Source organism: Hyaena hyaena, unplaced genomic scaffold (assembly GCF_003009895.1).
Source record: "Hyaena hyaena isolate Hyena2069 unplaced genomic scaffold, ASM300989v1 scaffold_137, whole genome shotgun sequence".
NCBI classification, from domain to species: Eukaryota; Metazoa; Chordata; class Mammalia; order Carnivora; family Hyaenidae; genus Hyaena; species Hyaena hyaena.
The window spans coordinates 2,824,365-2,836,853 of record NW_024080769.1 but is presented as its reverse complement, the minus strand read 5'-3'; the positions used below and the strand labels follow the sequence as shown (position 1 = coordinate 2,836,853).

Genomic DNA, 12,489 nt, shown 5'->3' with positions numbered 1-12,489 from the left:
TAAATATACCCTTTACGTTTGAAGATTACCACCGTCAGAGATTGTAATGAAAATAGTGCAAACTCTGAAGGCCATTTGCAAAAGCAAAATCTGGATTTGGAAAACCAGGTACATAGCGCGACTCTGTGACCGCTGGGGACAGCAGCCCGTCAGCTGGGCAAGCCTGCCTCGTGGCTGGTTCCACACTGAGCTGCGCCCGTCTCTGCGTGGCATGGCCCCGGCCGCCTTCCACTCTCTAACATGCTGCCCCTTCTCTTTGACTCCACTGAGTGTGTTCATGGTTTCTTTACCTTCTCAAACCTTCCCCACCCCGAGCTCTCCATCCATCCTCCTGCTGCTTGTCCACTTTTCATGGCACCTGGATGCAAAGAGCTGAACCACCCTGGGCCTCCCTTCCCCCAATCTGTTTACTAAGGGTCACGACCCTAATAAACCTGCTGGAACCTGAGAAGAGATGGTGACTTCTGTTCAGGGTTGTCAGTATCAGACACCTGACTTGATCCTGGTGATGGGTCTGGCGGGCACACCGCAAGCATAAGAGCACCTGAGATTCCAAGTTGGGTAACCCAGAGCTGCCAGCTGTGGCTCTGAGGAGTATTTTTCCCCCAATCTGCACGGTAGTCTAGTTTATTACACACTAATACTTAAGACATGGTGAAGGAGAAGCAGTCTCTGCCTTCACAGAGCTGATGGTCCTCCTGGGCCACCAGGTGAACGAACATATGTGAAATGATCGGAGACTAATTATCACTGAACTTGAAGGGTCGTAACAGGAATTCGGAGAGAGAAGAAATCCCCATGAACTAGGACAGCTGGCAGATTCTTCCTGAAGGCCAATATGGAGAGGACTTAAGCAGAGGCAGGTCATGTTAGGCTTGTTGAAGGAGAGCACAACCCAAGTGGGCCTGGATTGGGGACTGTCGTGAGGAGACCCAGCTAGTGAGTGAGTGAGTTATCAGGTTGCTTGAAATGTTTCGTAGGTAAGCTTTTAAGGGTGTTGGGGCCCCAGGTGATGAGACTGGGCATGTGGGGCGGGATTGGCAGGCGTAAGAGCCTGTAGGTGAACAAGGAAGCCGGTGCTGTGCTGGCAGCCGTGCACAGGTTGAGCGCAAGGGTAAGAGGCCGCTATGGGCTGGAAAGGCAGATATGTTTGAGAGGAGCCTCAAAGGAAGGATCGGCAGAGCCTCCTAACACCCTCAAGGCGGGTGATAGGGGAGAGAAGAGCCGGTGCTGCCCAAGACCTCAGAGGGTGACAGTGTTACTGCAAGAAAAGGAAGTGATGGGAACAGAGGGGCTGGCTTGGGGATAAGGGTGGGCTCAGTGTGAACATTCTGACTTGGAAGCGAACAGGGCACTGTGAAGATGTTCTGGAAGCTTCTGGGAATGTGAAGGGACCTTGGGAGTGGCTCTTCCAGGGTCTCCGGGCGATGCCATGAGGGTGTAAACTCACCTGGGCCATGAGTGTGCTCAGGCAGACAGGCCTCCCGAAGGGCGTGGACCTTAGCCCTGTCCTGCCAGGGGACCAAGCTCTGCCACTCTAGGCTCTCATTGGTTATGTCGGGAATCAGGCTCCCCGTCCAGAACGGCACAGGGAGAAAAAGTTAACCAACACAAGCTATGTGTCTTGGCAGTGTACCCACCGTCCTCTGAATATTTTACCTTTGGAGTCTTTGGATCTAACACTCTGACCCCTTTGTTTTGACCCTCCAAGGACCGGCTGATCAAGACAAAGTTCTTGGAGACCTCCTGCCCCCTCCCCATACTTAGAAAAGAGGCCTGGGGCTGCCATTAAGAGCTCCACATACATGTTCATGCTCAGGCTGTTTGCTCCTCATGCCTCTAGCTTGAATTATCCTGTAAAAGAGTTGATGAGGCCAGCGTTCCAGGGCTAGGAAGAAAATCCCATTCCTTGAGAGGAAAGAAGCAGGAAGAGCTGAAATAAACAGCACTTCTGGAAAATCAAGCTGGCTTACCATCCACCAGGCAGTCCGTGAGACCTCAGCAAGGCTGGGGCGGTGGGAGGGGGCCCAGGCAGAGGAGAGCAGCCTGTGTACAGTAAAAGGAGTTCGCCATCAAAAGGCAACAAGTCTCATACCCTGCCCTGGACGGTGACCCTTCCCTGCGGAATTCTCCCCTCTGACCTCCAGATCATTAATCCTGAGGCTGCCAAATGACAGTCATCCATCACGCCTCCTGACGAGCATCCCAGCCGCCTGTGAAAGAGCCCCAGCCCCGCCCTCCCTGCCGTCCCCTGGTGCTCATTAGCAGGCCTTCCTGCCTGGTGCCAGGTTTCCTAATCAAGTCCCTGGCTCCTCTCACTTCCCTTCGGGGCCAGTGGCGGAAGCTGCCCTGACCCTCCCTCTTGCAGAGGCCAGGCAGGGGGTGGAGTGATTAGTGGGGAGAGAACTACTGAGTGGCTTTGTATCCCCCTGGAGACTCGTGTGTCCAGCAGCTCCTTTGACTTGGTGGGGACACAGGCGAGAAATCATTTTTCCGTCCTGCCGCAGGAGAGGAGGAAGCAGGCAGTATGCAAATGAAAACGCTGTTATAAAGCGCACCCAGAGCTACAAAAGACACGCCCAGGGAACTGTGTGGGTGGGTGGTGGGATGGCGGAGTGGCTTCTGAAGGCTCGAGAGGAATGTGAGTGGCCACATCGTTAGGAAAGAATCTGGACTCGTCCTGGTAGCCAAAAAAAAAGAAAACAGGCTAATGTTTTAGGCAAGACCACAAAGCCTGTGAGATGGACCTGTCTGCTCATCCCACGGAGAACTGGTAGCTAGTCTGAGAGCTTCCAGCTTTGGGAGTTGGAGTCAGATGAAAGCAGATTCATGAACGTATTTCTGACTCAGCAAAAGGTGGGCACATGCATGTCTTCTTTCTCCGCTTGATAACACAACCCTCTGTTTCTCTATTTGGACAATCACAGGGACCCCCATCAACCGAATCCCCATCATGGCCAAGCAGATCCTGGACCTGTACATGCTGTATAAGCTGGTGACGGAGAAGGGGGGCCTGGTGGAGATCATCAACAAAAAGATCTGGCGGGAGATCACCAAAGGCCTGAACCTGCCCACGTCGATCACCAGCGCCGCCTTTACCCTGAGGACCCAGTGAGTGGCCAGGGCCCTAGGGAAAGGAAGCTGAGGCTGGAGAATGGGGGTGTTTTAACCTAGAGGAGAGGAAGGAAGGAAATTCCACTGTGCAGTGAGCAAGATGAGCGGAATTCCCGATGCAGCCAGGAGCTTTCTGAGATGAGTCCCTCTCGACCTAAGTAAGGATGAGAGCCATCATTTCCCAAGTGCGTCCCTGGGCTACTTTGCCATTCTCTTTTTTTCGGGTGTCCCCATCAACTCCATGAGGTAGGTGTTACGCCATTTTTCAGAAAACAAAATCTGAGCCTCCAAGATCATAGTTTGGTCCAGGCTATAGCAGCTAGCTAAGGTTCATCCCCGGGCTCCTGGCCCTGCATCCGCTCCTTCCGGGACGTAGCCTCCCAGACACACCCCCACCCTAAGCCTTAGCCGTTCCTACCTGACCTTCCGCGCCCAGCCACAGAGGACCGGGGATGTGGGACCCATCTTTGCAACCATATGAATTAATTCCAAGGGTAACAGGAGCAGGGGAAGCAAGAGTAGCCCGAGGGGCATCCACTCTTCCCAGCACACCGGCTGCTGCTCTCTGAAAGGTGTGGAACGAGCAGCCGTGACAGTGCCTCAGAGCCCTGTGCAAAAGTGGAAGGGTTTTATCTCTGGAGCTGTTCCAGCAGGAGTCAGGGACAGCGCTATAACCAGCACAGCGGTCCTTCTCTTGAGGCCCCTGGGACATCTTCCAGGGCCACGCAGAGTGGGACAAATCACTCCTGTCTGAGCAGCGTGACTCAGAATGGTTAGGACAGCCCAGGAACCAGGAAGACCTTGCAGAGACTTTCTCCCAGGGTGCTGGCACGGCACCAACACCAACACAAAACGTGAGTGAAGGTGTGCTCTCTTTCCCCGGAAGTGGTGCCCCTGAGTGGAGCAGAGGTCAGGAAAGGGTTGAGTAGCAGCTGGCAGGCCCTGGACCTTTCTCTTCTGCCAAGTGACCCTGTGTCCTAGAGGCCTGCCCCGCAGAGACCCAGAAGCTTAAACGGGGCGGCCTCTGGTGCCGTTTTGGATTATTCTCCTTGCTTCCTTCCCTTCAGGTACATGAAGTATCTCTATGCCTATGAGTGTGAGAAAAAAGCCTTGAGCTCCCCAGCCGAGCTCCAGGCAGCCATCGACGGCAACCGGCGGGAGGGCCGGCGGCCCAGCTACAGCTCCTCCCTGTTTGGCTACTCGCCTGCTGCCGCCACTGCCGCTGCCACCGGGGCCCCCGCCCTGCTCTCCCCACCCAAGATCCGCTTCCCCATCCTCGGGCTGGGCTCTAGCAGCGGCGCTACCGCCAGCAGCCCGCGGATATCCCCAGCAACCACGCTCAGGAAAGGTCTGCAGGGGCCAGGGGGGAGGAGGGCGGGCAGGGAGGGAGTGGAAGAGTCTGTTAGGTGCAAGGTCGGTCTGGCTCTGGTGCCTTCCCCAGGTGATGGAGTCCCGGTGACGACGGTGCCTGTGCCAAATCGCCTGGCTGTGCCCGTGACCTTGGCAGGCCAGCAGGCCGGTACCCGGACGGCCGCGCTGGAGCAGCTGCGGGAGCGGCTGGAGTCCGGGGAGCCCCCTGAGAAAAAGGCCTCCAGGCTGTCAGAGGAGGAGCAGCGCCTGGTGCAGCAGGCCTTCCAGCGCAGCCTGCTGAGCATGGCGCGCCAGCTGCCCATGAAGATCAGGATCAACGGCAGGGGTGAGCATGGGGGTGAGCCAGGCAGCCCCTCCCCTCCTGCTGCACCCTCCTCCCGGTTCCACTCCAGGGCCCAGCCATCCCAGGATTGGGGTGGGGGCCCCTCCGGGGTCTACCCTCCAGGTTCCCCAAGGGTTTCCAGGCCAGAAAACCACGCAGGGCTTTACCTTAACCAAGCCCACTAAAACTTGCCTCAGGCAGTGCCCTATTCTCTGTCGAAAAAGACAAGCTGTTGTTCAGTTGTTCGAGGGGGAGGAGCCAGAGACCTTCAGGCACAGCTGCTGTGTTTCTCTTCCTCCCCGGCCTTTTGATCTGTGTAAATTAAAGGGCTCAGCCTTCACCCCAGTACCTCCCCGGATGTAGGTCTGGGCCGGAAGCCGGCACCTCCATTCTGAGCCTCCAGGAGCCTCTGGGAGGGGCCAGAGTCGCCCCAGCTGCCTGTGACCCTCACAGGGGAAAGAGGAAATACCAGTTTGGCAGCATAATTGACATCTCTCCCTTCCCTTCCTCATTTTTCAGGTGCCCTACCTTCTGGACTCCTGAATTACACTCCATGCCCCTTGTTCCTTTCTCCCCTTCCCCGCCATCCCCCACATTTTCTTGGCCACTCTTGCCCTGACTCTGTCTCAGAACAAGCTTCAGCGAACTTGCGGTGGGAAGTCGGGTGTGAAGGGAGCTGTGTGCATTCGTGGGCAGCTCTCCCTGCCCCACTGTCCCCAGGTGAGGTGCAGGACGCTGGGGGTGACAGCCGGGCTCTGCTCTGTCACCTGCACAGGCCATACACTGATAGAAAAGCAGCTCACCTGGAAGAAATACTTGGCTGCATGATGAAAGGGCAGAGTCTGGGGTAACCAGGCGGAGCCAGTGCCTGTAGCTTTCTACAGACCCCAGATGGTCAGGTTGAGATGGGCGCCAGGTGCCGGGCTACATGCTGGGCAGGTAGACCCTCTATTCGAGGACCAGCCAGCCTGGTTAAGGGGAGCAGGAGGAAAAGCAGGTCCTCAGAGGCAGGGACTGGGCCTTACTGGTCTGCGGCTCCCTGGCCAGATGGATAGTGGATGCTTAGCGTTTGCCGAATCAGTCTGAAAGTGTCAGTGCACAGCTGTGAGCCAGGCTCAGTCTTTGCAGCCTCAGCTCCCTTTCCCGGGAGAACAGAGGGAATGTGGGAAGTGAGTGGCTCAGCAGGGAACAGAGAGAGCAAGTGATAGGACCTTGGCAAGCCTGGGTTCTCCTGCCCAACCTTACACTCAGGAGGAGGTTATCCAGATACTTTCTGGAACAGTGGGAGGCCTTGCCTGCTCTGGCTGGTCCAGGAGAGTGGGAGAGCTTTGGAGAGGACACCGTGGTGTCGGAAGTCCTGATCAGGCCCGCTGTCTCCCTTGTCCCTAGCAGAAGACAGAACAGAGGCCTCAGCTGCCGCGCTGAACCTGGCCACGGGCAGCATCGGGAGTATTAACATGTCCGTGGACATTGACGGCACCACCTACGCAGGTGAGGCTCCGGGTACTCTGAGGGCAGGCCATGGCCAGGGCCCCTCCTGTCACCCTCCCATCTGAACAGCTTCCCAGGGGAGCCTCTCTTGCGTGTAGTCTCAAGGTTTCAAAGGTTGAGTGGTTTTTCCAGACTGGGAGAGGCTGAGGATTGCCAGCAGGATGACCGATACCCCCTTTCAGCAGAGCGGTGGAGACCCTGCATCTAATTTTGGACCAATGGTTGGCTCGATAGTTGCACCCATCATTTAAGCACAAGGCGTCATAATCCAGCCCATGCCCAGGGTTTAAACATTGCGTCTGCCATTACGGTCCTGTGGCGCACAGGGCTCCTCGGAAGGGTTCAGCTCCGCTGTCCCTAAACGTCGCCTGTCATTCCTTTTCTTTACAAGAGACCCAGGACTGACATGCAGGCAAAGGAATCTGAGTGCGGCAGAAATCGGCCCCTGTTGTTACAATTCCGCCCCGTCCTTTGCAGTTACCGCTCTATCTGGTTGGCTGGTTGGGTTAGCATCTCTACCAAGTCTTTCCAGCTTTTGGAAACCAGTCCTTTTCCTGCTCCTGTTTCTCTGGGTTGGGGGTGAGTTTGGGAACCAGCCCAGCCGACTCTCACTGAGCATGGCTTCCTGAGCCCGGCACGCTAGCCACATGCTTGACAGAGGGCCAGGAGGTATCCAGAGGAAGGGCCTTAAAGCTACAGCTTCCATCACACTGGTGCCCCTGCTCTGGGGACACTACCCTGCGGCCTCACGCTCTGGATCTCTGCTGGGCCACCAGCTACCAGTGTCAGGGTTGTGGCCAAGGAGGGGACGGAGTTCCCAGAAGCAGCCCACAGAGAAGCAGTGATGCCACACCGCCTCGCCGATCACGTGACCTGTGCTTCAGAGGCGTCAGCAAGAAGTCTCAGCCTGACACAGGGGGCCCCTCGAGGAGACCAGGCGAGACAACAAGCAGGGCCTAGGTGCCCTTGGCCATCCGGTAGTGCCTGACGGTCTAAGAGGACTAGGGGCTGGGAGTGAGTCCACAGAGAGAGCAGGGAAGGAAGAGATCAGTGTCTGGAAAGGGAGGGAGAACACCTCCTCACAGCAGGTGACAGAAGGGAGGTGAAGGCACCCCAGACCTCACCTGCCTCACCTTTGTCCCATCTGTGGCCTTTCTTAGCGGGTGTGCAAGTCGCACAGACCAGGAACCGGAGAGTCGTTCCTGAGAGCCCCTCACCTCTGTCGTCACCCCCAGGCTGACAGACCCCGCTCCTCGGCTCTCTCCCCTCTTCTGCCACCCCCACAGCGCCTCTGCCCTGGTTTGGGCCTCTTTCCTTGTGCCTGTTCCTTCCAGCCCCTGTTCCTTCCAGCCCCATGTTCCTTCCAGCCCCATGGAGAGCGTTTTAAAACACATACCTGTTGCATCCCTCCCCTTCCTAAAAGCTCCACGGTCTTCGTGGCTCCTGCAGGGTAAAACCTGCCTCTTGAGAGGCACACGGGCCACCCTTCCCTCATCCTCCCATCTGTCCGGCCTCACCTGCCATGCCGGCCTCCAGCATGTTGCCACCTCCCTGCTCCAGCTCTTCCTTCGGCCACTCTTTCTGATGGCCCAAGCGTGTTCTCCCAGCCCCGGCCTTTCCTGACTGGCTTGCCCCTTCCTTCCACCGCCTTCTCTTTGTTCCCACAAGCCCCTGGGGGAGGCACCCGTGCCCACAGAGCACTGGTTACATCTCATCAAAACCACGGTTTACCTTTCTGCCCCCTGGCCAGCTTGTCAGCACCCGAGGCGGGACCGTGTTTGGGACTCCAGTCAGCAGCTAGCACGGGGTCCGAAACGGAGCCTTGCACTGAGCTGGGCACCCGTGGTGGGGACAGTGCACACGCCTGTGTCTCTGCATCTGCTCATGCTCATTTCCCCCCCAGGTGTGCTGTTTGCCCAGAAGCCCGTGGTCCACCTCATCGCAGGGTCCGCTCCCCAGAGCATGGGCGGCAGCGCCAGCGGCAGCAGCAGCTCTCACTGCTCACCCAGTCCTACCTCGTCCCGGGGCACCCCCAGCGCCGAGCCCTCCACCAGCTGGTCCCTCTGAGGGGCAGGACCCAGCGCCCCGTGCCCCGCTCTCCTGTCGAGAGTGCAGGAGGTTGATGCACAGAATTTACCTCATCTTGCGGAGCCCACGTCCACCACCATTTGGCCAGATGTTGAGAGTTTGGACGTGCCCGTCTGTCCGGGCTCCGCTCAGGTCCTGCTGTACTCTGGGGACGGGGAGAGGGAGAGGGGCAGGACGGGGCAGCGTTGTCCAATCAGGGATTGTGCTGGAGAACCGGGCGGGCTGTGGGCAGCCGGCTTCCTGCGGGGCTCCCAGGCCACCTCCCGTCTAGGGCACAGTGTATTGACAATCTGGAAGCCGGCACAGGGCTGGAGGCCCGCCAGAGCCCTTCCCCTTAATTTATTTCCCTTCCCCTGCCTTCTGCCGTGACTCCGGGGTCACCGGCCTCTTCCCCTGCTCAGCCCTTCAATCTTTAACTCCCATGTAGGGGCTGCTAGGGCCCAGGACGATGCCTTCGTGGCCCTTCTCTGCTGAGCATGGGACGGGGCCCTCCTGCCCACCCTGCCTACCACATTTGGTTCCAGGGCTGTGGGTCCCTCGAATTCAAGTTTTGAAGCTATCCTCAGGGCCTCATGTCCCTCTTTTAATGGTCCCAAGGAAGGGCACACGAGGGCAGTCCTCGGGTCCCAGAGCTTACTGGGTACCTGCTGAGGGAGAGGCAGAGCCTCAGGGGGCTGCCCAGGCAGGCCCTGGCACCCGTGTCCACACTGACCCTTGTCTGGCCCCCCCCGTACCTCGTGCTGTCACTCGCCCTTTGGCCACCTGTCCCAGGAACAACCCACTTGGCCCTTGGGCCTTCCCTTCTCATCGGGCCACCTCAGCCCCAACATCCCCAAACCTGCTGATGTCAGGTGCATTGAAATACCTCAGATTTGTAATTGTTGATGTTTGATTCTTCAGGAAGTATTTGCATCTCTGAAATCTTTTTTAATATGTGTTTTGCTGACTTTTTTGTTTTTAATTTTTATTGTTATTGTAGCACCAAAGAAACGAAAGCAGATCACCCCTAAAGCCGAGCAAACATTTGGTACCCCAGCCCCTCCGGCCCTTTGCTCAGACCCCAGTGACAAGGCGGGGAGGCAGGCAGGAGAGATGACTCAGGGATCGCAGCGGCGGGGGCGCGAGGGGCCCTGGCTTGTGCAGGGTGGGTCCTGAAACCACATGGTTCCGGAGATGGTTCCTGACCCACTTCCCGCCAGAGCAGGGCTCATCCCCCACCCCTACCCCCGGCTCCCCTTCCCTCAGCATTGCCACCTCGGGGCGGGGGTGGGCCAGGGAGGCCCTGGGTCTTGTAGAGGCCAAAACGCCCAGGGGATAAGGGGAAGCCGTCCTCCCCTGGGCCCCTGGGCCAGAGCAGGCAGCTCCCGTGTTGGAAAGACGGGGTGATTGTCACAGCGGGCTCACCTCCGGCTGAGCACGTCCTGCAGAGCTCACAGAACATTGCTCCCTGTGACGTCATTGGCTGTGGTGGTGACAGGCCAGGCTGGCGCGAGCTATCGCACGACTAGCACTCGGCTCTGTCTGTGAAAGGAAAGGGAATCAAAGGCTGGAGCACAAAACAGCTACCTCAGCCTGGTAGGCTGCAGCTCTGCCGGCCCACATCTGCTCACCCCCTCCCCAGCCTTCCACACACACTCACACACACATACACACACACACACAGCCCCACCCACCGGGGCCTGACCCTCTTCTGGCCTCAGGAGCCTTCTCTCCTTACCCGCCAGGTAAGCGCAGGCAGTGGGCAGAGAAAGGTGTCTGGGATCCGGTGCCAGGAGGGGCCCGGTCAGCTGGCGCTGGGCCCACTTGAAAGTGTCGCAACATTTGGCCAGTGTGTCTTTCTCAGGGGTTTGGTCACGAAGGATGGACTCTTCCTAGCCAGAGGACACAGGGACAGTGCACTGTGGCTTTCTGGTCACTGGATCCTCTCCCCTTCCCCAGGCGGCCTGCCCAGCCTTGCCCTCTAGGCAACCCCTCATTGCCCTCAAGGACCACAGCAGGGTCTCAGCCCAGAAGCCCAAAGTCAGGGATGCCAGCAGGTGCCCCAGGAGCAGGGCCCTGAGGAAGGGAAGCTTTCCCTGAAGGTGCAGTCCTGAAGGCCACAGGGCAGCCATTTGGCCAGGGCCGCTTTCTCCCCTCCCCTCACCCCCGCAAGCTGCATACTCTGACCAGGAAAATGTGCTAGCACATGGGTAGCCTAGGCAGTGGATAAATACCTCAGACATCCTCTTGCAGCAAGTGTCTGTATATGTTGTGGTTATTTTCTATCTTACATGTTCTCGAATGTTTATATTTCAATAAACCTCTACCTCTTCACACAAGCAGGCCTCTCGGATGCTTTCAGTGACCCTCCCGTGGGCAGTGATCAGGACGGGGGATAGGCAAGAGCCCCGAGAGTAAAAAGGACCTGGTCCTCCAGATCCTTGGGTTTTCCTGAACCTTCTGCCCTTTACTGCTCATACATTCCCCAGAGTGCTCACTCTCGGCCTGTTTCTGGGTTGGCAGAAAACCCTGGGTGTTGCCTGAGCACCAGGGCCCTCTCCGGTGGTCCTGTATCAGTGACCTGGCGGGCACAGGGCCAGGGGACCACCTGTCTTTAGCTCCTGCTGAGTCAAGTGTGGTCCCCATGCTTATGGAGCTCACAGCCTTGTTGGGGAGGCTCACACAGTTAGCCGGTCAAAAATCAGGATGCAGCGTGACTGGGACAGCAGGCTGCCGATGGCAGATGGCCGGAGCAGCTCACTAGGGCACCTCTGGAGAGCCTCCCGGAGGTGGCAGCGTTTTAACTGGAAGAGTGAGATTGCCGACTGGAGACGTGAGGAAGAGCGTTCTCAGCAGAGGAACTGATCTGTGGAAACTCAGTGGCCTCAGCCAACCCGCCCTTGGGGAACTGTGGCCGGGACTAGGGTCAGAGGGGTGGGGATTGGGGGAAAGGATGGCTGGGTCCAGGATAGATCCCAGGCAAGGGGATTGGGGTGCCATCCTCCGAGCATCAGCAGCTCCGCTGCTGGCCCGTTTTAACCAGGACGTAGGCTTAAAAAGGTTCTTTTCCGGAAGCGTGATCTGGAGTCGAGGGACACGCTGGGCCTAGACCTCTGGGACACCACCACTGGAACACAGGCCTAGACCCAGAGTACTCAGCCTTGTTTTCTGCCACGACGCACATCCTATGGCTACAACCCAGTTCTGGTGAAACCAAGAGAAGTGGGCAGAGAAGGAAAGCACTGGGGATTTGCAACAACGCACCTCGCCAGTCTGTGCGGTCCTCCGAGGCGGGCAAGAGGGGACCTCTTTGCCATTTTGAAGTGCTAGCAAATGAGAGTGACCTTGGAGCCTCTCACTGATTTCTAAACACCTTTTTTAAAGACTTTTTTTTTTTTTTAAGTAATATCTACACCCATCTTGGGGCTCGAACCCACAACCCCGAGATGAAGAGTCGCATGCTCCACTGACTGGGCCCGCCAGGCGCCCCTCGTACTTTAATGACTGGTAACCCATAGTGTAGTTGGTATCCCACCTCACAGCTTCCTGTGACACAGCAGGGGGCCACCACATGGAGGGGCAGCAGGCCTCGCCCATGAGGGCGTCAGGACGTGAGGAGAGACAGGGTCTAGAGACCTCTGCGGTGGAAATGGTGCATCAACAGTGCATCGTGGCTGCAGGGGGGATGAGATGAGAAGGGCTCCTGACAGACCTGGAGAATCTAGAAGAACAAGGCACCAGGCCTTGCAATTCCATCCCATTTCAGATTAACAAGACATACAGGAGAATATCTTCAAGACCTCGAGAAAGGGAAGGATTTCTCCAACTAGACCCTCCAAAAGAGTTTATCAAAAGATTCTGGTATTTCGGGGTGCCTGGGTGGCCACGTGTGCTCCAGGAGACCTGATGGCTGGTTTCACTTGGCTATGAAACTATCAATTTCTGAACACCGGTGTGTGCCAGGTGCTGTTTAGGTTCTTTGCATTAACTCACTGCTAGGATCCTCTACACATTTATGAGATGGGGCTATGATTCCCATTTTACAGATGAGGAAACGGGAACAGAGAAGTGTTGCAGCCTGAGCTCCTAAAGCTAGTGAGAAGAGCTGCAGGGGTTCTAATTAA

General features: G+C 57.3%; 1 protein-coding gene across 2 annotated transcripts in view; it reads left to right on the top strand.

The window, feature by feature from the left end:
* Positions 1-10,704, top strand: part of ARID3B (AT-rich interaction domain 3B) — a 57,140-nt gene extending 46,436 nt beyond the window's left edge. Inside the window, exons 5-9 of one of the 2 annotated variants that reach the window (XM_039238181.1) lie at positions 2,928-3,111; positions 4,182-4,462; positions 4,556-4,810; positions 6,200-6,298; positions 8,202-10,704. In XM_039238181.1, the coding sequence (XP_039094112.1) occupies positions 2,928-3,111; positions 4,182-4,462; positions 4,556-4,810; positions 6,200-6,298; positions 8,202-8,365 (983 nt within the window). In that variant the 3' untranslated portion in view covers positions 8,366-10,704. Of the gene's footprint in view, positions 1-2,927; positions 3,112-4,181; positions 4,463-4,555; positions 4,811-5,326; positions 6,180-6,199; positions 6,299-8,201 lie in introns of those variants that run through there. The other variant, XM_039238180.1, reaches the window with a different exon arrangement.
* Positions 10,705-12,489: the final 1,785 nt, after the last annotated feature.